Here is a 27926-nt window from a genome sequence, read left to right as displayed (position 1 = left end):
CAAATAATAAAAAAAAAAAATTGTATGTTTCAAATCAGCAGACATTAGGGTTTTGTTCCATTCTCTTCTGTCACAAAAATGACATTTATTATTGGTAGTTCTTCTGCTCTGGAGATTATGTAGATTTCTGATCTGATCTGTAGGTAACGTCCACAGGCAGCGGATCTACGACATTCAGAATGACAGTGCCTGAGCTGTTACTGGGCCAAATGGCACCAAGCAAGGTCACGGGTTTAAAGGATTTCGTCCTTGCTGCGTTTGCTTCTGGTACCACACAGTTTTCTGTTTCCCAGGCCCTTTTGCTCCATGGCTGGACAGCAACTCTCCTCTCCATCCTTTCCGCTGTGGTCCTCGGGTCCGTAACGGAGACGGCAACTCGGGTCTGCCTTCTCTGGAAGCAGAGGGCTCGTCTTTGTGTGAGCAGGGAGAGCAAATCCCTCTTGAAGTTAGTGTTGAGGGCAGCGTAGACCACTGGGTTGCACACGGAGTTGCTGAAGCCCAGGATCTGTACCAAGCTCAGCAACAGAAACTCAGAGTCCAGGTCCAGGCGTAGCTTTTCTGAAGGTTCACGGTTGAAAAGAAAACAAATAGTTTATTTGTATGGTTAAAAAGTAACGGTTAAACTGGCATTTTTACATTTTCATATTTTTGTGTTTGTTTGGGATGAAAGGATTGTTTAGATTCTGTTTTACTATTTAGTAGAACATTACTGCAGGTTTTATTATACAGTAGATGATGGGGTGTAATGTGATGCCACATCTGTAAACCTGGATCTCCATTTTTTTTCTAAACCTAAACCCGTTGGCTTTCTTTCTTTCTTAAATAAATAAAAATAACCCTTGCTTTTTGCCCCCAGGAACATTGAAAAACCCTGGGAAGCCAGAGGTATCAGAGGGACTGTATACAGTAAGCACGGTATATGATTTATGGCTCTGACAGAACCTCAGCTATGAACTCCAGTTCATCATTGGTTTAAATTACACTCGCACAGTTATTTAACCTTGCTTTCACTTGACCAATTGAATTTTCAAATTCATTTATTGAATGTATTTCTTTAAATATAAAAAATTTGTAGCCTAAATTTAGAATACCATGACCCGAAACAGGCAGTAATTAATGATGAATGAATGACAGCTGTCACATGTGAACCTTAATATGATAAAGCATTTGATATCTGTATTAGTACCTTTTTGTACCTTTTGTATTAAATCATTTGATTATTCCAAAAATAAAAAACAGATGCCTTTGTGGTTTATAATTGTTCAAGTCTTTTATATTAGGTGTCATGTTACGTTTGCCTCCCTTAGACACCTGCAGTTCCATTTGAATTTGCTCCAGTGAACACCACATCTAAAAAGTGTTTCACAAATGTAATATGTAGTTACCTGACACCTCTGTCAACAATAACCCGTATAGACCTATAGTCTGAGCTAGAAAGGAATCCCTAGTGTAAATGATTGCTGGTGGTGCTGTTGTTCTTTGTTCCACTTTTAGGACAATTAGCCCCAAACAAAAAGGATTCAAGACCATACCTCAGACACAAAAGATGGTAGTGTTGAATGTTGATGTGGATACGACAAATACAATCTTATTTTAATGTATTATTGTGCTACTCCATTAAGCCAGCTCTCTTGTTATACAGTAAATTTAAATCTCTCTTCGGGTCTCTACAGGTGATATCAGATTTGTTTTTCATGCAACCTTTAGGTTTAGATTTAGATTCCTTTAATTCTGCTTTCAGCTCCATATTTCATGAATCACTTCAGGTTATCGTTATAACTTTGGACATTTAAAATGTCTAATTTGGATATGGGATATGTTTAAACCCATTGTCTCAATATATAGACAAAGCCGAAACCTCTTTCTTTGCACAGACATTTTGCCCACTATCGTTTTGAATAGGCTCAAGATTATTTTTTTTTTTTTTGTATTCAGGTCGATTTTGAACAAAACATAATATGCATGGTAAAAAGATGTAAATTGCTATTGACATGTACAGTATGACAATATTATAACAATATAACAATATTTTGGGTCCCCTCTTTGGGTTTCTACTGTTGGTAGTAAATTTTAAATATAATCTCCATGAATAAACAACTTAATAATTTAAAATTGGCAAATCAAATTGATGATTGAATAAGTCAAAATCAAGGCTTTGTAAGTCAAAATAGCGAGTTACTTAATCAAAAGTAATGACTAAGTCAAAACAATGAGAGTCATGATAATATGCTAAGTCTAAATACAAGTTGTTGTTCTTTCAACTGTCCAGTCCGCACGTACAACTTGGCACAGATTTTACACCGGATGCCCTTCCTGAAGCAAACTTGGGCGTGGGACTTGCACTACTGCTGCATCCAGCAAAGTCTAAATACAAGATATTTAGAAAAAAAATAATGAATTGATAATTCAGCAAAAGTAGCCACAGTTGCTATTTTGTGGGAAATGTATTATTTTTGTGTGATCATTACATTAAAAGCTGCAGATCTGCATTATGTAGTCTTTATGCTCCCTAGCAATCTAAAGTCTTTTTTTCTGTTTTTAAGTCTCATTAACAAGTAATTGTCTTATGTCTGCACAGTTGTTTAGTCCCAATCCTGCGAGTTCTCATCACAATGTGTGCTTATTCATCAGACGATCTGATGAAGTTTAAAACAAGCATCAGAATGCGGAAGAAAGATTACTTAAATGACTTTAAACATAGCATGGTTATTGATGCCAGACAGGCTGGTCTGGGTATTTGTGAAACTGCTGATCTACTCAGATTTACATGGTTTATAGAGTAGAGTGAGTAGGAGTTCCCTGATCAAAAATGACTTGTTGATGCCTTAGATCGGAGGAGAATGGCTAGACTGGTTTGAGCTGATAGAAAGGTAACAGAAACTCAAATAACATCTCATTACAACTTATGTAGGGATACTGATGAGCATCTCTAAACGCACATCATGTTAAACCTTAAAGCGGCACGAGAATACACCGGGTGCTACTCCTGTCAGCTAAGAACAGGAAACTGAGGATATGGGCTCACTAAAATTGGACAATAGAAGATTGGAAAAACATTGCCTGGTCTGATGAGTCTCAATTTCGTCTGCAACACTTGGATGGTTACATTGGGATCTGAATTTGGTGTAAACAACAAGAAAGCATAAATCCATTCTGCTCTTTATTAATAGTTTAGGCTGGTCATGGTGTAACGGCATGAGGGATATTTTCTTGGTACCAACTAAGCATCATTTAAATGCCATAGCCAATCTGAGTATTGTTGCTCACCATAACACCTTTTAATAGTCACAAAGCTAAAATTATCTCAAACTGAACATGACCATAAGTTCACTATACTGAAATACAAAGTGCCTACAAAGTTAAGTCAAACTGCTATAGCATACTGTATCACAGGATATGAAAGGAAAAAAGAGTAAGATGAAGTGAAAGTGTGAGATTTAACGTATTAATTTTTCTTTATAGCTCAGCCAGGCGGTAATGCTGAGAAATAGGAGTGTGTTTGTGTTTGACAGATTGAAAGAGCATCCCTAACAAAAAAATCTGTTGTTTTAGTGTAGACTCAGAAGACACAGAATACAAAATAAAAGAAATAGGAAATATGTTCACATGTGGGTAGGTTTGTGTGACCTGAATGTTACTTAGACGATAGTGAAGTGTGCGTGCCTGGAGTGTAAGTGAACGAGAGAAACAACTCAAACAGTCAAGTTTAAGAGAAGTGCTATGAAAGAGAATGAAGTGTGATGAGCGAGCACGTGAAGACGAATGCATTACAGGGCTTACAGCTGATTGCGGAGACTTCTGCTCACACTGTATGTGAACAAGACAAGCAAGCAATCACAAACGCTTCCAGACGTTTCTAAGAAAACTGTTTTCATCAGTGGCTAGTTGATCACCATTTGTCAGGCTGAGCATCGTCTCTGGTTTATGATGTATTGAAAGCACTGCATAGGGAAAAAAATCTGTTTTTTTTTTAGCTAGCTAGATTTTAGTTGTCCATTAAAAAAGACAGCAGGGACCTAAATTGCACAGGTTTCATTTTTGGTTTTTTATTCCAAAAAAAAAAAGAAAAAAAAAGTTTGCACTCTTTGTCAAAGGTCAGAATGATCTTGTGACTTCATAGTAATTACATAACTAGTTCTAGACTTTCTAAAATGTAACAATTTATATTTATTGTCATATGAAATGCATGGCCTAATTGTGACCACAGCTAGACCTTTTCCACAGTTTGTACAGTAGTGCTGCAACCTGGAACTAAATAGGACATGATTTGAAGTTAGCTTTTTTTTTTTTTTTTTTTTGACATTTTGGACTTAACGGCCTTAAGTCTATTAACTCACCTTCAAACGCTCACCTTTCAAGTGGGACCTGGGATTTTGGTTTAGGAAAAGGGTATCCAGGTGAACTTGGTCTTAGGATAGTTCTTCAGTGCAGCTTTTATATTATAAAGCTTTGTCTCTTATAAAGTTTTATCTATTAAATCATAAAGTATGACCCAGAATAAAGAGTAGCCACACCCAAGATGAAGAAAACACCATAAAAAGAACCTTATTATATTAAGGTCATGAATGCTTTCAGGAATCATCACAGAAACCAAATGGAAGGGAGAGACTGATCAGGTGTCAGATAATTAATGTTATAATATGAGGTATGACACTAATATGATGATATTAGAAGGAGAGTGTTACCATAGTCCAGTAGCAGTGAAACTAGGTGAAATGGAGCCCAGCAAACACCAAAGAGAAGCACCACAGTGGCCATCATCTTCACTGCCCTCCTCTTCCTCCTGGAAAGAGCAAGATAGTTCATCCCTCTCTCTTTCTACCTTCTACTGCCAATTTACATACTGGCATGTTTCTGGACAGTGGGAGGTAACCGAGAAACAGTAATGCAACCTTGGGCTCAAACTGGGGACCATAAAGCTGTGAGGTGGCAACACTTCCCGGTTAAACTGAGCAAGACCCTAAATCACCATTTAAACAGTCAGTTCTCAAAAAAAAAGGACAAGAGTAATAATTGGAACGACTTTGACATGGGCCAAACTGTGGCTAGAGGCCAGACGACTGGGTCAACCGGTCTTTGGGGGTGTTCCAGGTCTGCGGTTATCAAAACCTATCAAAAGTGGTCTGAGGAAGGACAACTAGTGAACTGGCAAACAGGATCATGGGCATCCAAGGCTCATTGATGTACAGGTGGAGCAAAGGTTAGCCCATCTAATGGATCTGTTTCAATCCACAGAAAGGCTACTGTACTTAAAATTGTAAGGGTAATTCCATTGTCTAATGACTACTGCGGAAAGATCACAAAAATTTTCCGCAGTAGATTTTGATCACAATTTTTTATTTTATTTTATTTTGATCACAAATTAAAAAAAAAAAGTGCTTAAAACTGTACATCAAGACTATAGCTCAGAACAATGCTCTGCTGGCAAAACCTTGGGTCCTCGCATTCATCTAGATGTTACTTTAAAACCCACAACTTACTTAAACATTGTTGCAGAACACGTACACTCCTTTAAGGCAGCAATATCCCTTTAATTACAATGATTTCTCTCAGCATGAAATGCAAAATAAGTAAGTATAACACTTCAATGTGTCTCTTTTGGACCCGATATACAAGTATATATGGATTCTGTGATTATTTATCATTGCAGTCTGGTAGGCATTTAGCCATGTTCTCAGTATGAAAGTGCTCTTACTTTTGCTAATTATATAATAAGTGTTAACATATATAGTAACCATCTCCTGATCACTCTGAACTAAGAAAAATATGGTAATTATTCTTGTATGAACATTGTTCCCCTGATGGCTACTTAACCTTATGTGCATGGTGACCTGTAATTTGGTGACTGGCAGCTCATTCAGGGTGTATTTCCTCCTCATGCCCAGTGTTCCCAGGATAGGCTCCAGAATCACCATAACTCTGAAAACTATTAAAGTGGTTACTGCCTTGGATATCAGCATGTCTGTGATGCAGTCGTAGTTACGAGGGATGTTGAAGACATCACATTAAAAACCAGCTGCTGCAGTATTTGCAACTTGCTACAATTGCTCCCTTTACATTTTGAGACTAGATCTCAAAAAGAGACTTTTGCTTTGGCTGTTACTGCTTAATCATATTAGCAAAAATGTAAAAATGTAAAATATTAATCAAAAAAATATAAAAACAGTTTTATTCCAATATTTTCGCTTCATATGCTGTTCCTTAGTCTACAAATCAATTTTAAAACCCAACTGACTGTCCACTTATTTAATGTGTTTATCCTTGTTTATTCCTTTCCTTGGTAACCCACCACCCCTGATTGTCCTTTTTAACTGGTTCCAGCTGTTCCATGTTTTCATATTTGTCTTTCCTGTTTAAGCACAGAGTGTGCCTGCTGCTGTGGGTGCAGCTAGTTTTATATTTCCTTTCAGCAATTCTGTTTTCAAAAAAAAAAAAAGGTTTTGTTTAGTTTCCGATTTCAATGGCTAAGGCAAAAAAGACACCTACCTTACATACACCTAGTGTAAAGATGTACTCTTTCACAGTTGTAGCTAAAACAGTTTTATCTAAACTTTTTATTTGCTATATCATATTTTCTGGATAGAGATTTTAAGAGTAGAAAATCGTTCCTATCTGGCCAAAGATTTTTTAGAATTACTTAATTTTGGTCTTAGTTTCAGAAATAGGAGTAAGAGATATTTATCAAGGTTCCTAAAAAAGAAAATCACAAATTGCTTCGGTTCACTTTTTATCTTTAGAAGAAAGTATCTTTTACGCAGCCTACTTCAAGGCTCTCAGTGTCGTAAAAAATGACGCCACACCCTTTCCTTTGCGCAGTGCTACTTCTCACTGAAAAAAAAAAAAAAGAGTAGGAAGCTCTATAAATAACTTTTATGTGCTACTCTGTGGTAGGAATATTTTTAGTCCTAAATAAACTTTGAGCATGATTCCTACGAATAATTCTGAGATGCTTAGTAAATACGGTCCCTGGTGTATCCCAGCCTAGTTTTTGGGCCTCCTCCTACTTTCAGGACTCTGATGAGAAACAGGATAGTGATAGCGAAATTGAGGAGTGACTGAGGAGGTCAAGGAGTATTCAGTTTAGCCAGAACATGTTTTCTACTTGGTGGGAGTTCTGGCAAGATTAAGAGGAACAAGGGGCACGTTGGTGAGTGATCTATGTTAACCAGGAAAGAGTTGACAAGATCAAGTAGAATCATTGGCAAGAACTTCTGCTAGAAGCCATGAGGCTCATGCAACGCTAGCATCATTCTCTTGTCCTTTGCTTGTGAAGCTCTTGCCAAGCTCTCCTCATAGTCACAGACCTCTTGCTGCGCACTCTGTGACTCTACTCGCTCCCTATGAGTGCTCCTCTAATCACGAGATAGGCGGATAATTTATCTTTCTCACTGTACACTCACTGTTTACTTGCCAAGAACTCCTTGTTCTTGTAAACGCTCTCCTGAAATCCATATGTCCATGATGTAACACCTTTTCTAGGCCACGGAATGACCATTTCCTTGCCAAAATCACTCCTAACAAAATTTCTTATCGGACAACTGTATGTTTAAAAGGGCTTTACATTTCTGACTGAATTCCTGATTCAAAATAACCACACAGCATGATGCTACCACCCCCATGCTTCACAATTGGGATGGATCTACAAAATAAACACCCAACAAAGTTGTTTTCTCATCTATGAATACTTTAAATTCTTTCCATCCCACCTTCAGATGTTTGGAATTTTTTCCCAAGGAGGAACCAAGATTGTGGATTTTTTCTGAAGTCTTTGCCAAAAATTTATTGTCGCTGAAGGTGGCCCTTTTTACAGCCACCTCTGATTAACTTCTAGTTTTGATAGTCAGGTACTCAGAAGCTTCCATGAGGTGATACATCTTTGTTTAAACACGATAGACACATTAGTGGGTTATGTAAGTAATGATCCATTCAGATGTTCCGATATGGTGAATTAAAGCTGAAATAAATCTGTCTCGAATCAGTGGTTTAAAAATGACCTCTGATGCCCAAAAGATTTTCCAGAAGAAATGTGTGGTAACATTAAATATGAAAAGTAGTTAAAAACTGGCATGTAATATTTTGCATTGGAGTTAAAATTTGTACTGACCTGTAGCAACTACATAGAAACAAACCATTCCTTCGGCTTATGTATTAGGGATTTCATCCAGACCACAGACAATGCCACTCTTCTCCTTTGTGAGTCCTCTTTATAACATTTGCTTTATTTTTCATTTAAAGCATCGACTATGCTCATTTAAAAGACCACATTTTTGTCACATATTCACCCGAACGTCTTTGCTCTGACCTGGTGATCTTGTTGATCTCAGACCCTGGCAGTGTTTGGAACACAGCCTCATGGATGCGGTGCTTGCCCCACAATTCCCTCATGATCGTCCCATACAGGATGGCCATGGTCAACATTGGGACCAAAAAAACCATGACTGATAGACACACGGTGTACCTCCTCCTCCACTGCTGACTTGGCCATACTTCCAGACAACTGGTGTGGTGAACATCAAACAGGAAGTCGTATTTCACCTGTAAGGTAAAGAACACAAGTTATAAGTCAGATGTTTTTAACTTTACCATACTTTTCTTTTTGAATAGTTCATAAACAGTCACATGCAATTTAAATATTCCCTGACATGACCAGAGTGAAGTGCTATGGGTAGAAAAACATCTTCCATGTTGCATATTTGCATTATTTTTTTCTCCATAAGCCTGGCTGTTCGAAGAATATTACTTAAACATGACTGTCAATTTTAAACACTTTTGTGTCTTACCCATTTAATATCAAGTTAACACTTACAACAGTTAAATTGCTTCACAATAATTAAAGCTAAATGGTTTCATTCAGGTGATTGCACTTATGGTGAACATACTTTTTTAAAGAAAAAAAAAACATTCATAATGATTAATTTCATTGTGTCAGACCATGCAACCTACTAGGAGGGAATCTACTCCTACTGTCCGTCTTCCTAAAAGGAAATGCACAATGCATCACTTTTTAATTGATGCTGTAGAGCCACATATTGCTCACATAAGTTCATGACAAAATTGCATAGTTTGTGGCTCAAACAATTATAAACAATGGTCAATTATAACATTAAATACGGCAAATATAATGGACAGATTTTTTATTTATTTTTTAGTTTTTAAATATGGCACATACCTCAACTTTCTGGACAAACCATATCGGAGCTGCGATTGCCAGAGCAATCAACCACACAGCCACTGGAAGACAAACAAAATTACAAGATCAACATAAATCCAATGTTCATGTTTATTTATTGCCGGGTTAATCACAAGTAGACAGAAGTTTGCACAAACAGAAGCCGTTGCATCAATAATGTTGTGCAGTATAATGCAAGATCTATGCAATTTTTTTAATAGGGTTGCTAAAGAGATTATGTTTTATCATTAATCAAGAATGTACAGGATGCTTTTTTTCCTGCTTGATTATAAGTTTGGGTTACAAGTTTCACTTGATTTTCTAATTTATCCACCACCGCTGCTTTATCCCAGTCAGGATGTGCAGATGAAAAATTATAGGCACTAAATTATAACACGAGCTGTATTTACAAAGCCTACAATGCAACAATTATTTATAATGCCATTTTTTACTTCATCAGCAACTAATAAATCGAGCATTAGTCACATTGGAGGACAACTCCACATTTCTTTATTCTAGTATTATACAGTAAACAGATACTGTACTGTAGATATATAGATATTTTGTGGCTGAAGTAATAAAACGTTCTGCTGTTATTTTATCATGGGAGTTTAATCATTCATATAGCATATGGCTTGCTAAATAATAATAATAATAATAATAATAAAATAAAATAATAATGGCCTGGCCTCCGAGTGGCGCAGTGGTAAAGTGCTCGCCCTATCATCCGGAGATCGCTGGTTCGGTTCCCAGGTGATGCTGTAACCTCTCCCAGCTGGAGGTCTAGAGAGAGCTGATTGGCCGAGCCCCATCAGAAAGAGGGATGAGAGGTACCTAGTGCTCCCACATTAATCACAGCTCTACAGCCAATCGGGGCATCTGTGAGCTTATGCAAGCGGAAGGAGCAGATAGCGCTGTCCTCCGAGTGTGTTACGCCGCCCCAACGATGTTCGAAAAGATGCCGTTGGCTGGCGTCACATGGTTCGGAGGAAACACGGGATAGTCTTCGACCCCTCCCCACTGAGTGGTTGTAGTAGCTTAATGTGTAGCCCTCTAGTGATGGGGAGAAATTGGACACAACTAAATTAGGGAGAAAATCGGGGGGGGAATATATATATAGCCAAAACCTATCAAATTATCATAAACCAGTTTGACAGCAAAATTAGATCTTTTCAGTTTTGAGAGAAATAGTCTAAATATTTTGTGCAAGTTTTTACTGACTTTTTTTAATTTTGTGTTTGTGAGTTATAGTTAATAACGGATAATTGATAAATTAGTCTGCAGTTGTGTTTGTGGTAAGCATGCAATTTAGTATCAATAATACGTTGATTGTATTCAATAATAAACAAATTACAGAACTTATCTTGGATGTTAAAAGACACATTCTTGTTGTTTATTACTGCTGCCTTGACTGCAATAGCAGTAAAATGGGTGTAAATGTACTTTTCCTGTCTTTAACATTCTCCAAAAAACATCTGAACACATTTAAACCACTCGCAGCAGCCAGTGAGTTGCACAGGACATATCTCTGCTTCACTGATCATTTGATATAAAGCGGCAATGTGACTGGCTCATCATAGAGAGTCTGCGTTTGCTCGAAAATCTGGTAACTGTTATGCATTGTTCAAAACGAGAGTTTAAATCTTATATGGGGGGTTGGACAATGAAACTGAAATGCCTGGTTTTAGACCACAATAATTCATTAGTATGGTGTAGGAACTCCTTTTGCGGCCAATCAACTTGTCATGGAAAAAACAGCTACAAGTCCTGCACAGTGGCCAGAGGAATTTTGAGCCATTCTTTTTGAAGAATAGTGGCCATGTCACTATGTGATGCTGGTGGAGGAAAACATTTCCCGACTTGCTTCTCTAAAACACCCCAAAGTGGCTCAATAATATTTAGATCAGTAGACTGTGCAAGCCATGAGAGATGTTCAACTTCACTTTCATGTTTATCAAACCACTCTGTCACCAGTCTTGCTGTGTATTGGTGGATTATAAGCCTGATACACAGCACCGCCTTCTGGATACAATGTTTGGACCATTGGGTGCGCATGGTCCCTTCAGAATGGTTCGGTAGTCCTTGGCAGTGACGCGCTCATCGAGCACAAGTATTGGGTCTAGGGAAAGCCATGATATTGCAGCCCAAACCATCACTCATCCACCCCCATGCTTTACTCTGGACATGCAACAGTCTGGGTGGTACGCTTCTTTGGGGCTTCTTTACACCGTAACTCTCTCAGATGTGGGAAAGACAGTGAAGGTGAACTCATCAAAGAACAATACATGTTTTACATTGTCCACAGCCCAAGATTTACGCTGCTGGCACCGTTGAAACCGACATTTGGAATTGGCACGAGTGACCAAAGCTTTGGCTGTAGCAGCCCGGCCATGTACATTGACCCTGTGGAGCTCCCGATGAACAGTTTTGGTGGAAATAGGAGAGTTGAGGTTCACATTTAATCCTGCAGTGAGTTGGGCAGCTGTGGTTTTATGTTTTTTGGATACAATCCGGGTTAGCACATGTGATATTTCAGTTTTTGTTTTGTTATTCAATCTGCAAAAATGTTAACAATTTTGTGTTTTTCTGTCAATATGGGGTGCTGTGTGTACATTAATGAGGGAAAAAAGAACCTAAATGATTTTAGCAAATGGCTGCAATATAACAAAGAGTGAAAAACCTAAGGGGGTCTGAATACTTTCCGTAACCACTGTGTAAATATATATATATATATATATATATATATATATATATATATCATTTCTTAACTACCGGACACACTGGACCCACTACAGTTTGCATACCGCCCAAACCGTTCCACAGACGATGCAATCTCTCATCTCCTCCACACATTGCTCACTCACCTGGACACTGGGAAAGGGAATTATGTTAAAATGCTCTTCATCGACTACAGCTCTGCATTTAATACTATAATTCCCTCCATACTCACCTCCAAGCTGGGACACCTGGGACTCAGCTCATCTATGTGTCAGTGGATCTCCAATTTCCTAACTGGCAGACCACAGGCAGTAAGGATGGGCGGACATGTCTCAGCCTCACTCACTTTCAGCACTGGAGTCCCCCAGGGTTGTGTTCTGAGCCCCCTGCTGTACTCTTTGTACACCCACGACTGCGTGGCCACTACCAACTCCATCGCCATCATTATGTTTGCTGACGACACTGTTGTGGTGGGCCTGATCACCAACAATGATGAGACGGCCTACCTAGAGGAGATTGGAAATCTGGAGAACTGGTGCCAGAGGAACAATCTCCTCCTGAACGTCAGCAAGACAAAGGAGCTGATAGTGGACTTTAGTACAAAGCAGGAGAGGAACTACCAGACCCCCGTCATCAACATGAGCCCAGTGAAAAGAGTGGACAGCTTCCGATACCTCGGTGTTCACATCACGCAGGACCTGTCATGGTCCTGTCACATCAACACCGTGGTAAAAAAGGCCCGGCAGCGTCTCTACCACCTCAGACGCTTGAGAGACTTTAGACTGCCCTCTAAGGTGCTCAGGAATTTCTACTCCTGTACCATAGAGAGCATCCTGACGGGAAACATCACAACCTGGTTTGGAAACAGCACCTTGCAGGACAGACGAGCTCTACAGAGGGTGGTGTGATCAGCTGAGCGCACTATCCGCACCGATCTCCCTGACCTGCACTCGATCTACAGCAAGCGGTGCTGGACCAAAGCCTTCCAAAGGAAGATTGTAAAAGGACTTTAGCCATCCCAACAATGGACTGTTTTCTCTGTTGCCGTCTGGGAAGCAATCCCACTCCCTGAAGGCCAACACAGAGAGACTGAGGAGGAGCTTCTTACCGCAGGCGATAAGGTCTCTCAATCACACCACCATACAGGACTAATAACATAAACTCCCAACATTGACTGGACAATCATGGACAATCATGGACACATTCATATACACTTGCACTACATATTTATACATCTGGACCATTGCACAAGACACTTTAATAAGTCACTTTTCATGCATATTTGCACAAATTTTTATATATATACTTTTTTTCTTCTATATTTCTATAATTCAAATTTTATTTGTCACATACACAGTCATACACAGTACGATATGCAGTGAAATGCTTTATTTATATTTTGTGATAACTTTATTATGCCCTCGTTTGTTTAGTTTATTTTACTAGTTTAATTAATTTTTCTTTAGTATTTCTTTTTAATCATATTTATTTCTTATGTATAATTTTTTTTTGAAGGTCACTTGCGGTCGTATAAGCATTTCACTGCATATCGTACTGTGTATAACTGTGTACATGACAAATAAAATTTGAATTTGATCTAAAGTTCATAATCTTAAGTTTTGTATACCACTTCAGCTCTGTTGTTTCAGCCGTAAAGTAATCCAAGTAAAACTGTTCAATATGTTCAGTTTGGCTTTTCTAATTAACATGTTTGTTTACATTAAACAAGTATCTTTTTAGTAGCTTTATTTAGAAGATAAAGTAGATTATTAAATCCACCATATAAAATATTCATAACATTCGTAATGCCACATTCATAACATATTTACTCATCATTTAGATTTTTATGGTGCAGGTTAAACATCAGGCAGGTATCTAAGTACTGCCAATGTTTCATTAAATTCTGTCTAGCCAGTTTTGCGTGATGCTGCGACAAAATCTGTCTGGAAAGATATACAGATAGACATACATACAGATGGAAACATTTCTAAGACTGGTTTTAGGTCCTTCAATGAATAAAATGTAAAGATATCACTGAAAAAGTGAGATCTGACCAATGTACAGACTTTTATTTATATAAACAGTAATTCCACCAAAGATGCTAACAGTTAAAATCTTTTCATAACTTAATTTTTAACAAATTTGTACCAAATTTTAGTGCACCTCTATCCAGACTAACAAACACTGAAAATCTCATTGTATGGATGGTACTAGACTAAAAAATGTTACCTGGTATGTTTATTTCTTACCGAGCATCCCGATGGAGCTGTGAACGATGTAGCTGTTACGGACATGAAGTGGATACAAGATTCCCTGGAAGCGTTCCACAGCTATACAAGTCATGGTCAGGATGCTGGTTGCTATAGCAGTCACTTGGAGAAAGGGGACCAGCTTGCACAGGAAGTCACCTGTAAAGTCAACACTGTGTGAGTGAGACTAAAGAAGTCAAGAAGGTTATAAATATATATTTAAGTGCTGGGAGAAATATATATTGATTCAAAACCTATGGGACATATAGTCATTCTTGTGTCATTTTCAATCTTTATATCAATTTTGATGCAGTGTAACATTTAATAAGTGTGTGGTCTAAATTTAACAATAAAAGAAGTACGTACATGCAAACCAATAAAACTTTATCATACACATATTCATGGACTGTGCAATGATGGATGTAAAGAGATCAGGTTTGGCTTGAAGCCATCAATATTCTGAGACATCTTTCCAAACCTGTGTCCAATACTTTCCCTAATTAGAGCCTAGGGAGCCATAATTTGCAGAACACAATATTTCTGTAGTGCCTCTTCACTTGCTCAGTGGTATGACTCTTGGAGGTAGACAAGTGGCAGGGATAATGATTAGAGGGATGTCAGATGAATCATCTAATATGATGTGTATGCATAAAAGTGTACATTTATGCGACATTCATAAGCATTGCATTCAAATTGTATAAAGCTGGGTTTTTAAAAATCTTCAATTGTCAAAACACATATATGATTTTATCTTTTGTTTTTACATAGGAAGTAACTGTGTTACTTTATTTTTTAAGTCATGTCATAAAGATGCTATCTACTGTAGGCACCCTTCAAATTTTACACCATTTATATTATAAGTGATAATACTGTAGACTATAAACTAAAAGATGCGACCATTTCGACCAATAGTTTGATACAGCAGGTGGAAACTGATGGCTTTTATTTCTTTTAGTGAGGTACCATAACTGCTCAGTATCTTTCACAATCAGACACGTGAGAACTTTATCATAAGGCTGCACAAAAAATCAAATATAAATATAAAACTTAAAGACGGTATTTCTTAAAATATAGAATATTTAAACTTCCCAATTATCTAACAATGGTAATGAATTAGTATTATAATATTATACTCTGTATGAGATTTCAATTTATTCTTCATGCTGTACAAAAGATGAAAAAAAGATCTCATACAGGCTCATGTAACCTACCATGCTGCTCCAGCAACAATGCATACAATAGGGTTTTATTTCTAAAATAGAAAAATAGCTCAATTGAAAAAAACATTCAATCACAATCAAAAAAACCCTATCAGAAGTGTGCGGTTATATGAGTTTGAATGGAGTAGGTCCCTTTTACTTGAGTTTTTTTTCTTCTTCTTCTTTTTAAATCACATCAAAAAAAAATTCATCAATAATAACTAGCCTATGTTTAAGTGCTTTAAAGAGAATTAAATGGTTGCTAAAATACTAAAAAAATTAAAGAGGAAAATAGGGGCTAATACAAGCCTTAAATAATGGAACATAAACTTCAGATAACCGTACCATAATACTAGTAGGACACAGCTTATGGAAGTGGTTAGTAGGGCATGATGATGTGATGATGTGCTTGAGTCTACTAAAATATACAACCCCAATAATTATACCATACAGTACATGTAAATTGTATGTAAATGACTATAAAGCATTCTGGCTTAACCAATAATACTCACGATGACTTAAATTACATGTGATGATGCCACATATGTACAGTATTTGGGCAGGTGATTATTAAGCGGGAAGTTTAAAAATGTTAAAGCCAAATAGTGTGGAAGTAATTTTCTGGAACTTATTAGCTTTAATTATAAAAATCATTTTAGTCAATAACTGTGGGAAAGGAAAGTACAAAAAACTTTATCTTAGTGAGGAGGTGTGGTTGACCCCATTGCTGGGGATGATGCAGCAATTCACAGTGATTGATTGATAAAAAATAACCTCTGACCTCTGTAAAGGTCTCGAAATGCAATCTTTGTGAAAACTTAAGAAGTTTTGTGAATACAGGCCTTGGTCTCTAAACATAACACAAACCTTTCAATCTCCAATGTGTGTGGTTCTTACACATTGCATCCTCAATAAAAAGAAAAACATATATATTTCTGCTAATTTATTCAACTGGTTTCCAGCAGGTGTCATAGTGGTATAGTGGTTAGCACTGTCGCCTTGCACCTTCAGGGTCCGGTTTTGATTCCCAGCCATGCTCGATTCTCGTCTTTGTGTGCATGGAGTTTGCATGTTCTTCCAGTGCTTGGTGGGTTTCCTCCCACAGTTTAAAAACATGCACATTAGGCTAATTGGAGTTCCCAAATTGCCTGTAGTGTGTGTATGTATGTGTGTTTGTCCCCTGCGATGGCTTGACACACTGTGCAGGGTGTATCCAGCATTTATGATTTTGATGTGTATTGTTAGATCCTGCTGCACCTTCAGTTCTTTAGAGAATGCACTGCCTATATTCAGGCATAGCATAATGGCTCTGCCTATATCTGCTTTAACTATGTGTAGATTTATTTGTCCACATTATAAGACTACATTTTTGCTTGAACCTTATATTCGGCCACTCACAACTAAAACTAAAACTCATTAAATACACTAACTGTCTGTTGCCAATACATATACATAATTGAAATTGTTATGTCATTTGAAAAACACCTTTGTCATTAGTAACTGCTTCTAAATCATTCCAAATTGCCTTTTAATCTGTGTTGTTCTGTTCCGGCTTACATGAGCCATAAAGCGAACCAACTGAAAAATCCGGGGAAGAACCAAAAAAAATCTATCTCTAACCCTTGATCAAGAACTACTTGGTGTTTGGACCATTATATGCTATTTGTGATTCAACCCCAGGCCCCTAAAAGTTAGCTTATACTCTAAAGCAGAATAATCCTATAAATATAATTAAATCTTTTTTTAAAGTTTCTCAGGACCGTTCACAATCTCGATGATTTTTTTTTTTACTCATCTTTTGGCTGCATTGTGTCTCTACCAGTTGCGAGAAGATATGCTTGTGGAGCAAAATCACTCACTCACTCACTCACTCATTCATCATCTAAGGGGAGGCGTGGTTTATGTGGTTCATGTGAGCCCACTCATTCACACACTGCAGGCAATTTGGGATCACCAATCAGCCTAATCCCCATGTTTGTAGACTGTGGGTGTAAAACCGGAGCACACTCCAAGTACGCCGAGAATATGCAAACTGCATGCACACAGAACTGATGAAGGAATCAAGCCTGGAGGTGCAAGGCCACTAAGCTACCGTGTCACTGTGGAGCAAAATAAATGTTTTTTTTTTTTTTATACATTTCTGGAAAACCCTTAAAAAGACTTCACCTGTACTGTAACAGTTATTGATTGCAAAGAATCAAATATAAAATTCTACTTCTCACTTACAAAGCAATACATCACCTCTCAGTTCAACCAATACTGGTCTACTGCTGTCACCTAAAATCAGACTGACATTTATGGCACAGCCCCCAACTTTTGAAATGCCATTCCCTTAAGACTGCACTTCCTTCTCTCATCTTATGAGTAAACCTAACCTTCTAACCCAACACATATCTTTTTCTACTATTTCTTTCTTGCTTTTTTTGTAAGAAAAGGTACAACATAACTACCCTACTACATAAATGTGTGAAACATATACTGTATGAAGAAAAGTTTGGTTGGAAATAAAAAGGCAACATCTGTAACATTTATTGCTTTGGACTGTGGATGTTGCAGCGGGTTATGACCAATATTATGTTACCAGTGATAGGTGCAATCTATGATGATCTATGATAAAAGCTTACCTGCTAGCCAGTTGTTGAAGAAGTGCTGCAACAATGAGGCAGGCACACACACAATTCCAATGAGAAGGTCACTGAGTGCCAGTGAGCAGATGAAAAAAGTGCTTGGGGACTGCAGTGCTTTCTTACGACACAAGAGAACCAGCACAGCCCCATTTCCAACCACAGCAAGCCCGAAGATGATTACATAGAGCAGACCAAATACAGGTAGCAGGGCAGCTGGGAGCCGGGGCACAGCCACCAGAGGTGGGATGGAGTATTGTTGGATGAATTGCCACCGGGAGAGGTTAGATGCCTTCAACATCATGTCCAACAAATCTGAGGTTAGGTTCATTGTTGATTTATGATCTCAAAGTCTCAGGGCTTTGATCCAAGTCCAGATGAAAATATGGTGAATGGAGAGCAAGAACTCCTATTGTAAATGATGTGTGACCAAGTAATGCCTGCAAAACTGGAACAGACCACAACAGAACATAACAGAAATTAAAAACAGCTCTTTTGATTTGTTTTAATTTCCTCATCTCAACAGTAAAACAGGTTACAGCTAACTGATCTAACTCATTATATAGAGAAAACAGTGGACACTTAAGGTATGTATTATTTACGTATATTAGCAAGTCATTCCAAATGTTCTTGTTGTATTATGCATAGACACAACACATGACAAAAAATGTGTATATACAGAAAAAAGATTCAGCTTCATACACTGCCTGGCATACATTTATTAGAGATGCATAATTTTAAATGCATTTATTTATTTTGCAAATGCTCTTATTTGCATTTTTAAATATAGCTGTGAATGCTTCAACAAGCATTTAAGTGACAAATGACAAAAGTTTTGTGCCTCTGGACAATTAGTGATCCAATTCCATATTACAGATAAGTTGCACATGTATCTCTTATCAACGTGATTCATGTTTTTTTAAAAACTACATTTATCTGTGTAAATGACAATTTAGCACCATCCTTCTGAATTTAAATAATGCATTGAAAAGTTCTTAAGTAAACTCCTAAATTTTTAGTTGTTTTCTTTGCTTAATGCGGGCCAATAAGTTGACTTTTTCAAGACAGAGTAACATCTTTGCCATGTCCATGGGATACGTCTTTTGACATAATTGTTCAAGAAATGAGAAGCCACTCACTACATCAGTTAGTGTCGAAACAAATGTTGTGTATAAAACCTGGTAATCACTGTAGTAATTATCAATCCAATATCCTTGCTTATTTAAATTCAAATGCACAATTTTCTTCTTAATGATAATATAAGGTCATATGTATACATTCTAATACCCTGCCATAAAATAAAATCTGTTCAGGTCATAAAATCCAGACCATTTTGTACCTCTGGACAATTATCGAGCCAATTCCATATTACAGATAAGTTGCACATGAATGGAGAGTCTCTACAGAAAATTGGAATTGGCAGTGTGCACTCAAGCATTACACTTTACACAGTTATATAAGAACTGAATGTCAACTGGCTAGGCTTTTAAATTCTTCAGAAATGTTATAGTTTTAACCTGACTCATGAATTCACAAAATAGCTTACATGCAGTAACAGAGTGCATACACGAGCAACAGTGCTTGCAAATTGATATTTCTAAAGATGTTTAACACTTTTTTTTTAAACCTATGTTATAGACGGAAATAATGAATTGGTGAAGTGTTTAGCACTTAAACCTGAATTTTCTGTTGTTTTCAGTATTACTGTACTATTTCGCCCATTTGGATTATTATTGTTGCCTAACTTTGTAATTCTTTCTTTCCATCTAAGTCAAAATGGGGTGAGATTTAATATTCAAGTATTAACAGCTGCTGTGCTGGGGACTACAAAAAAAGGATGCCACTGAGCAAAATAAAGCCAAATATATAGAGGTGATTTTTAGTCCCACAGATAGGGTGGGGGTACTCATTCCATGCATGGCCACTGAAGCGGTCATGCCTGCAACCTGCTGGACATCAAAGGTGCCGCAGAGAGGGAGGCAATCAATCATATCACAAAGGTACCTGAAAAGGACTTGTTTTGGATCAGGAGGGGTGTAGTGTTTTGTGCGACTGCTGCAGAAGACTGGCTGTGAAGCAAAGGGAGGGTTTGTGGTGAATTAATGTGTAATGAGTGTTTGTCTACATCCATGTACAGCTTACAGCAACATATTCTAATTGCATCAATTATGTACTTTTTCCCTTTAAATACCTGGGTGCTGGAATTTTCTTTTGTTTTCCTTTTATTCTGTTTATACAGGTATGTGAAAATATTTGAAACACTGAAAAACCCTTGTTGATAAAAAATAATATATATACTCTTTCCATCTGCTACTTTCTGTGACTTAATTCCTCACCCCATCAACTCCAAGTGCAACAGAAGATGTATGTATCATGTAAGAAGCTATACACAGTCATGCTTCATTTTTGTCTCTTTTGGAGTGGATAAAATATAAAAGGAAGCTTGTCACATTTCCTTTCCGAAAGCTTCAACAAAACAAGAATTTTCTTTGTTGAAAAGCAAAAGAGTTCTTTAAACATCCTTTTTTATTATGCTTATACAGTATTATAGTATGTGTAGTGTCTGCCATGCAGTTTTTTATGGATTGGCTGTAACTTTAGAAACAATAAAATATTAGTATAAGCTTATTAATATATGCCTTGCTTTTGCTTTGCACCCAGAATTTTTGTCAGATCTATTGTTATAAATATCATCACCTTCTGGCCAACGCTGCTTAGGAAAGCTGCATAATTGCAGAACTGCTTCTTTGTGTATGTATGTGTGTGTGGTTTTGGGATATTTTAACATTTTTCCCATTTCTCTTTTTGCATGGATCTCAACTACACGTAAGAGCATTTTAAAAACCTGGTTAAACATGAAAGTGAAAAAAGATGCATTCAAAGACACATTAAAGCTATAAAATGCATGTATTAAGTACATTTACCCTTGCATTTTATACTGACAATAAAGCACTGCAATTATAACCACAACATATCCTTTCACATAGAAACATGACCCTAACATGTCCCATGCTTCTTCTATGCTAATTTTTATAATTGAATAACCTTTGAGGTTGGCCCCCACATGAACAGATATTTAATAAAAACCATGACTTTTTGTTTGTGCACACACACAAAAAAACATTTGTGCTCTGTTTTTAGCTATTGAACATTTTTTCACCCCACCCATCATTTGATCACTTCAAACTGGTCCTGTCTTAATTGTTTGAGCATCCTTTGTGCATGCAAATAAATAAATAAATAAATAAATACAATTTGCTCATTCATTTTAACAGAAATTAAGAGTTTATGGGATCATGGGGCAAGACACCTGGGCAAGCTGCCCACCGCAGCTTTTATTCTAGTTTCATATTCCAGACACAATTTAAGCACACATTCTAAATAGACCAATATTTACATATCCATATTGTTTGTTTATGCTTGTGGTGTCTTTTTAAAAAAAAAGCACAAGTTCATTGATAACCAAGCGGTTGCATGCACAGGTGACATCTTTCCAGTGGAGACCGATCAATAATGGGCGCTGAGGCGCCACCCCCTTAAAGTTAGGCAGAGAAGAATGTTACTTTAACATGTAACATTTGAAAAGCATGTGATTTGAGTTCTAATTGGATTTTATCAAATCATCCTTGGGGCACAGCACTGTGTGCCCCGAATCCTCCAAATTTTGTTCTTAGCAAATCAATAATGTTTTTAAATATTTGGGCTCATGTAATTAGACCATTCTCAACAAGTCTTATTAACGGTCAGCAGATTGTTAGTTAATGTATTAAATAGTGATTCGCGTGGAAGCCAGCTAAATGTAAGAGAAAATTCTGTAATTTCTTTGCTAAATTACCCCTTCGCAGGTTGATCGGACGAAGAAAGAAAAACAGTTAAAGAGCTTGGACCAGATCAACCTGATCTAATTAAGCAGCAGTCAAGTGATCATGGCTTAGCTTACACTTTGTGCTTTTCCAGCACTTCTTATGGCAAGCGGAGCTGGCTGACTGGATGAGATGTGAGTCATGCCTTTATTTTATACTAGTAGTAATAGAGCTTAATCACCTGATAAATGGCTATTTACAGGCGATTATTAAAATCTTTGTCCCCCCCCAAAATTTTTTTTGCACCAGCCACCACTGCGTCTGTTACACATCATCTGTGTTCTTATTTTATTAAGTGTAGTTTGTGTATTATAATTCAATGATGTGTTATTTCATCGATCTTCTTTTTAATTTGGGTCAGGGTCACGGAGGGCCTGGATCCTATCCCAGGAGACTTAGGGCACAAGGCTGGGTACACCCTCGATGAGGTGCCAATCCATCGCAGGGACACACACACACGCTTATTTACACACTATGGGCAATTTGGTAATGTCAATCAGCCAAACCTGCATATCTTTGGACTGTGGGAGGAAACCCACCATGCATGTGGAGAACACGAGGCAAGAATCGAACCTGGAGCCTGGAGGTGCAAGGCAACAGTGCACAGAGGAACACCAAATGATAGCAAAGTCAGCACAAAAAAGATGCAACAAACGATTTTTACTTAAATTAGAATTCATGTAGAACTATGCACTTCGCATAAATTGCTAATTTTGTTTTTAAACTTTAATCTGTCTGCATTATGTTTTTGTAACTTTACACTCAATTTTACAACTCACTTTACAATTTGTCTTATTTCACATATGTGCAACAGTATATGAATAACAAATAAATCTTTAACTATCTATAATAAAAAAATTTATTAAACTTCATTCATTCAAATTGAAAGCTGTTGTTGTTAACTTATAAACACATTACAATCTTGTCAATTATTGTAACCTATTAATAACTGATCCTGTACATACTGTACTGTAAATTCTGCATGCGACAAGAAGGTTTAATATTTTATCCTCTAATTTAAATACCGTGTTAAATATGCTATAACTATATTATAATTAGATACAGCTGAAAGCTCACAGGTACTGTAGAGTTGTAGGCAATGTGCAAGAAGACGTAACTTACGTTTTTATTCTTACTCTTCGTCCTAGGAGGAAAGTTTCTTCTATTTTCAAGTCATTGTTGACAAAAACAAAAAAAGCTCGCTTTCAGGCGTCTCGTCCTGTTCCTGCATTCATGCCGGTCTGACTCTGTACTTACTGTACTTATTGATTTTTCGTGTCCGTGTGGTCATTCTCCTCTCCGCTCTCCTGTCCTCTCCTCTCTCACACTGATGCTCGCTGACCGGCAGAGGCAGCATTACAGCGTTTCTTCACCTGTTCACTAATCCCCAGTCACACACTGCACACGTGTGGCTTTACCAAAACCTTAGATACAATAAATACTACAACATAAACGTAAAATGTTCTTTAATAAACGTGTATTTCCCGAACTGCCTCATAATTAACTCGTAAATCAAAGGACTAACCTAACCCACTCTTACTTCACTGAATAATTCGTTTTCCGTGTTAATTACTGTGATATTATCCATCTGTGATGCTAGTCGTTAGCAGCACTTCAGTACATCGAACTTTCTAAATTTCTACATGTAAAGTCTATACACCAGTCAGACATAACATTATAACCATCTGTCTTATATTTAGTTGGTCATAACAGTAATGCACTGTGTTCTCACACAGTTGTATTGGAATCAGCATTGTTATTATTATTTATTATTATTTGTTTGTTTGTTTGTTTGTTTGTTTTAGCTATTTTAGCTACAGTAGCTATTTGTAGGCCAACGTCCATATTTTTTTTTTTTATTGTGTAAAGTGCTTTGCAACAATAACAATTAAAATACAGACACAACCTAAATTAAATTTAAGTGAATCAGGTGGCAAGGAATGGTTTGCTACACAGGTTTGCGAACCCCGTTTCAGGAGATCTTATACAGCCATCTCAATAACAACTCATCACCATTAACAAGCACACATGCTACAGTATGGACAATTCAGAAACACCAATCACACTGAGCAGGGGAGAACATGCAAACCCTGTGCACACAGACCTACAGCACGATTTGAATGTCCACGAACGTCCATTAAGCCATCATGCTGACATGTAACAAAAAAAATAAATAAATAAATTTAATGCTCTTAGCATGCTTTTGTTGAAGCCATTCGCCTAAATATGATTCACATAATTATTAATGTAGTAAAAAGCAGATTCCTAGCACATCATTATATGTGTTTTTTGCTTCAACACGACCCAAATTATCTTCTAATTAACAACCCTTTCAGGTGTTTTAGAGCATGTGAAGTGGTAAAATATACAGTCCATGGCGTACTCCAGGACCCGGGAGGGAACCTGCAGCTCTATTTAGTAAGTGTATTAAAGCAACCAGCCTACCACACCAATTACAAAGCTCTTAAACAGCTTCTTTGGTTAAAAGACAATAAAATCATATTCAACACTGCAAATAAAAATAATTAACACATTATTTAACTGTACGTCCTCTATTTCTTTATATCTATTATTTTTCATTGAAGATCCTCATCCTTTTAACCCTTATATATTTTCAGCTCCACAAAACCCTGCATGTTTTTATTTTTAATAAGCAACAATGCGCTTAGACCTTCATACTGGCTGTCTCAGTCAAACACATTTGCATTTTCAATGGATAAATTTTTACATTGTTGTGCTGGATTAAACAACTCAGATGCTAACTTAGATTATATAATTAATACATTTCAGTCACATTTGGACTGCATGCAGTTAATGGCATTAGGTAATCATGAATACAAAGTACTGATGAATCGTCAGCTAAAGTACATTATGGTTCTTTACAGAGGCCGGTCGATTCTTTAAGGTTTCTTTTAGAAGTGCATTTATGAATGACGTGAGTCAGAATATTGTTGTGCGCTATTGCACTTTCCTGTGCGCTTTTTCTCTGCCCTTCACCATCCATGTTCTACGATATTTCCAGGAATTGTTTGTTTCCTGGAGCGTTTGCTAGTGGTCCTTAGTGTTATAGCAAGTTTTGTAATGTCTACTCCAGTTTATGTTTTATGTTTTCAGTCAATATCAGGATTTTAGCCTTTTAGTAATTTGATATCTCAATTTTTCCCCTTAGTATTTCTGTTCTAAAGTGTATTTTGTCTTACCTCCATATTTATACAATCAGTTGATTGATGGAGTTTTGTTATAATATTGATCCAGCTTAAGTAACTGCATCCACGTCAGTGTCATGGAATATGTACTGGGAACACTGGGAGCACTGGAGGGGAATGCCGGTCCATTGCCACACACATGCATTCATTCTCACCAAAGGCTTTTAATGAAAATAAAATTGCCTTTTGCTAAACTCTTATGGAGTGCCTGAAGTATAGTGACAAGTGAGAAAATAGTTTAAGCAAATGAAAAGTAAGTGTAGCGTTTGTTCAAAATGTGTTTTAACTACTTTGTTCTGACCCTAAAGTGCAAAGCCAATGAAGTGTACCTCTCAATCAAGTGTCCATTATTTTAAACAGCTTTCATCATTTATCACCTTAAACTGCTCATTTTATCTTATCCAGAGGAAATTTCGAAGGAAGTAATTTTGCCCACGGGGTAATTTCAGCCAGCTGAATCTAAATTGCTAGCCTCTCTATAGTAATTTACTTGCTGCCATCCTGTGAAAGATGTTGAATTGTGTATACATTTAGATTTATGTGATTGTATAATCATTATCTCAGTCATAAACTGTAAAAACATGATTTTGTAGATTTTTAAAAAACTTTTTTAATGATTTTTTTTTTTTAAACCAAAGCATTAACGGCTGCTACAGAGGTAATCTATTTTTTTGTCTTTTTTTTTTTATTTATATGCATAATTTATGAAGTTATCAAAACTGATTTATGGCTTTTTTAATATTTTATATTAATACTGTTTATATTTTATTTATATTTTAAGTTAATACTGTTAATATTAATTGTTGATATTTTTCATAAGAAGGGTATGTTTGGTGTAATTTTGGCCAGACAGGTCAATTTTGCTATACTTTGGTTGACTTACTTAATTAATTACCATTTTACCAATTTCAGTTGTATTATTAGTATTTGTGTAGGCACTTCATCCCACTTGGTTGCTTGATTTTTAGTATTTTGTATGTAGCAACAGAGATTCTATGTTTTACCAAGTTTCATGACAAATCACCATGGTAAACACATCAATATTACCAATATTCTCAATAACTAACCTAGCTGTTACTCCATTATTTGTTCCATGGTCTTCAGTTCAAGTTTAAGCTCAGGTTTATTACTGTGTGTACAGTATGTTTAGTCTTGCATGTTTCCCTTTTGGTATGTGCTGGCTTTACAGATTCCCCCACACCAGTACTAGTACAGTAGGTGAATTGTAAATACATTGTCTATGCAATGTCTATAATATGTCTATATTTTAGAATTTTTTTATACTAATATTAAAACATTAGAGAATATTACTTGTGTTCTACAGATAGTAGTCATTTTAAACTATGGTTATGAGTTTAATATAAAGGAGAACTGTTTTAGCAGTTAAATGCCTAAAGGTCAAAGGTCTACAGCACATTTAATAAACTAGCTGCTGAAGATGCAAGTCCAGCCACATAGCTAAATATGTTTCTTAGCCTAAAAATCAGCACTGAACTACTTCATAAGACTTGAAAAACAAGCAGAAGAATGTATTTTTATAAAATATATTAAATCTACAGTATACTCAGAAACCTATGAAAAGGTAATTTAACTTTGCAGAACTAAAACATATTTCAAACTTTTATTATTTCTTTCAATGACTTTGTTTAAATTATAATAATATAATATAGTAATTTTTTATTTTAATTTTGCAGCATTGAGTTTACCACAAGAACTTGAAAACTTATAAACCTAGTTGTGAAAATGTCACTCGTTGGGAAAAGAGTTTTATAATTACGTTCTTATTGTTGACATTTGCTGAAGACACTATCTGACCAGGTACTCCAAAACCTTATTGATACCCTCCCATCCCAACTACTCCCAAATGAAAAAGATGTAAAACCTTAAAACTTTTTCTCGGAACAATCAGAGTAGATAATGCCAAAATAACATATTAACTAATACTACTTACTAATGACATACTACTAAATGTCTCAAATTATTTGTCCTATTCCAAACCAAAAAAAATATGATGTTTGCCCCTATGTCTGCAATATGGTTTTTAGGCAGGCACAGTGCATATACCTATATCTGTTTTTAAGAGATTAAAAATATTAAATATTTCTTATCTAGTTGGGAGGATTATTATGAGCTTGCAAAAACTAAAAAAAAGCACAAGGTGACAAGGTATAAAGTATACAGTACAAACCTCACATTTAGCTGAAGCTCCAGATTACTGAGAGTATCACAAAGAAGATCTTCTTTTGAAGTTAAAAACAAGCTAAGATGTCAGGAAAGTGAGGAAATGTGTGCACTTATAAAAACTATAGATGCCAGGACAATTGTTAAATTAGTTTCTTCATGCATGACATAAATTATTATATTGGTTACCAAGAAGAATGAAAAGAATCAGGTTGGCCACCATGATCTATTGTTTTGCCTATGTTTCTAATTATGGGGAATTGGCTTGTGTGCAGGGAATTAGAAAATGTATTTTTTCATTGAAATTTTTTCCATTGGATTTTGTTGAATGTTTTTTCCCTTTCCTTTTTTTAAAGGTTGCAGTGGCAAAATTGTTAGACTTTATTGAAAGACTTTCCCATACTCTTGTCAATCTTTACTACTGTAAGTCTCCTGGAATAGGGTCCAGGCCCCCGCGACCTGTACACAGGATGAGCGGTGTAGAAGAGGAATGAATGAAAATAGATATTTAGAAAAACCCATGATTACCATGATTTCAGTAACAACAGCGGAGTGACAGAAAAAGAAGCACCATTAACCTACATTAGGCTAGTATACATTTTTGTCAATACTTATGTTCAAGGGGTATTTTGGAGCCAAAAATAACAGACTTGACGATTACCTGATTACCTCTCGAAATACCTGATGCTTTGTCACACACATAAAAGACTAACCTAG

At 36.6% G+C, this 27926-nt stretch overlaps 1 protein-coding gene across 1 annotated transcript; it reads right to left on the bottom strand.

Moving 5' to 3' along the window:
* Window positions 1-103: 103 nt before the first annotated feature.
* Window positions 104-23115, bottom strand: LOC128507886 (pyroglutamylated RF-amide peptide receptor). The gene is made up of 7 exons (XM_053479025.1): window positions 22945-23115; window positions 17960-18407; window positions 14137-14295; window positions 9170-9231; window positions 8303-8535; window positions 4686-4783; window positions 104-558 (listed from the first exon to the last, which is right to left on the bottom strand). Exons 2-7 carry the CDS (start codon window positions 18288-18290, stop codon window positions 116-118), a joined length of 1326 nt encoding a protein of 441 aa, XP_053335000.1. The 5' UTR covers window positions 18291-18407; window positions 22945-23115; the 3' UTR covers window positions 104-115.
* Window positions 23116-27926: the final 4811 nt, after the last annotated feature.

This window comes from Clarias gariepinus, chromosome 19 (genome assembly GCF_024256425.1).
Source record: "Clarias gariepinus isolate MV-2021 ecotype Netherlands chromosome 19, CGAR_prim_01v2, whole genome shotgun sequence".
NCBI lineage: Eukaryota > Metazoa > Chordata > Actinopteri > Siluriformes > Clariidae > Clarias > Clarias gariepinus.
Note: the sequence above shows the minus strand (reverse complement) of the source record. Positions and strands in the feature narration are given on the sequence as shown.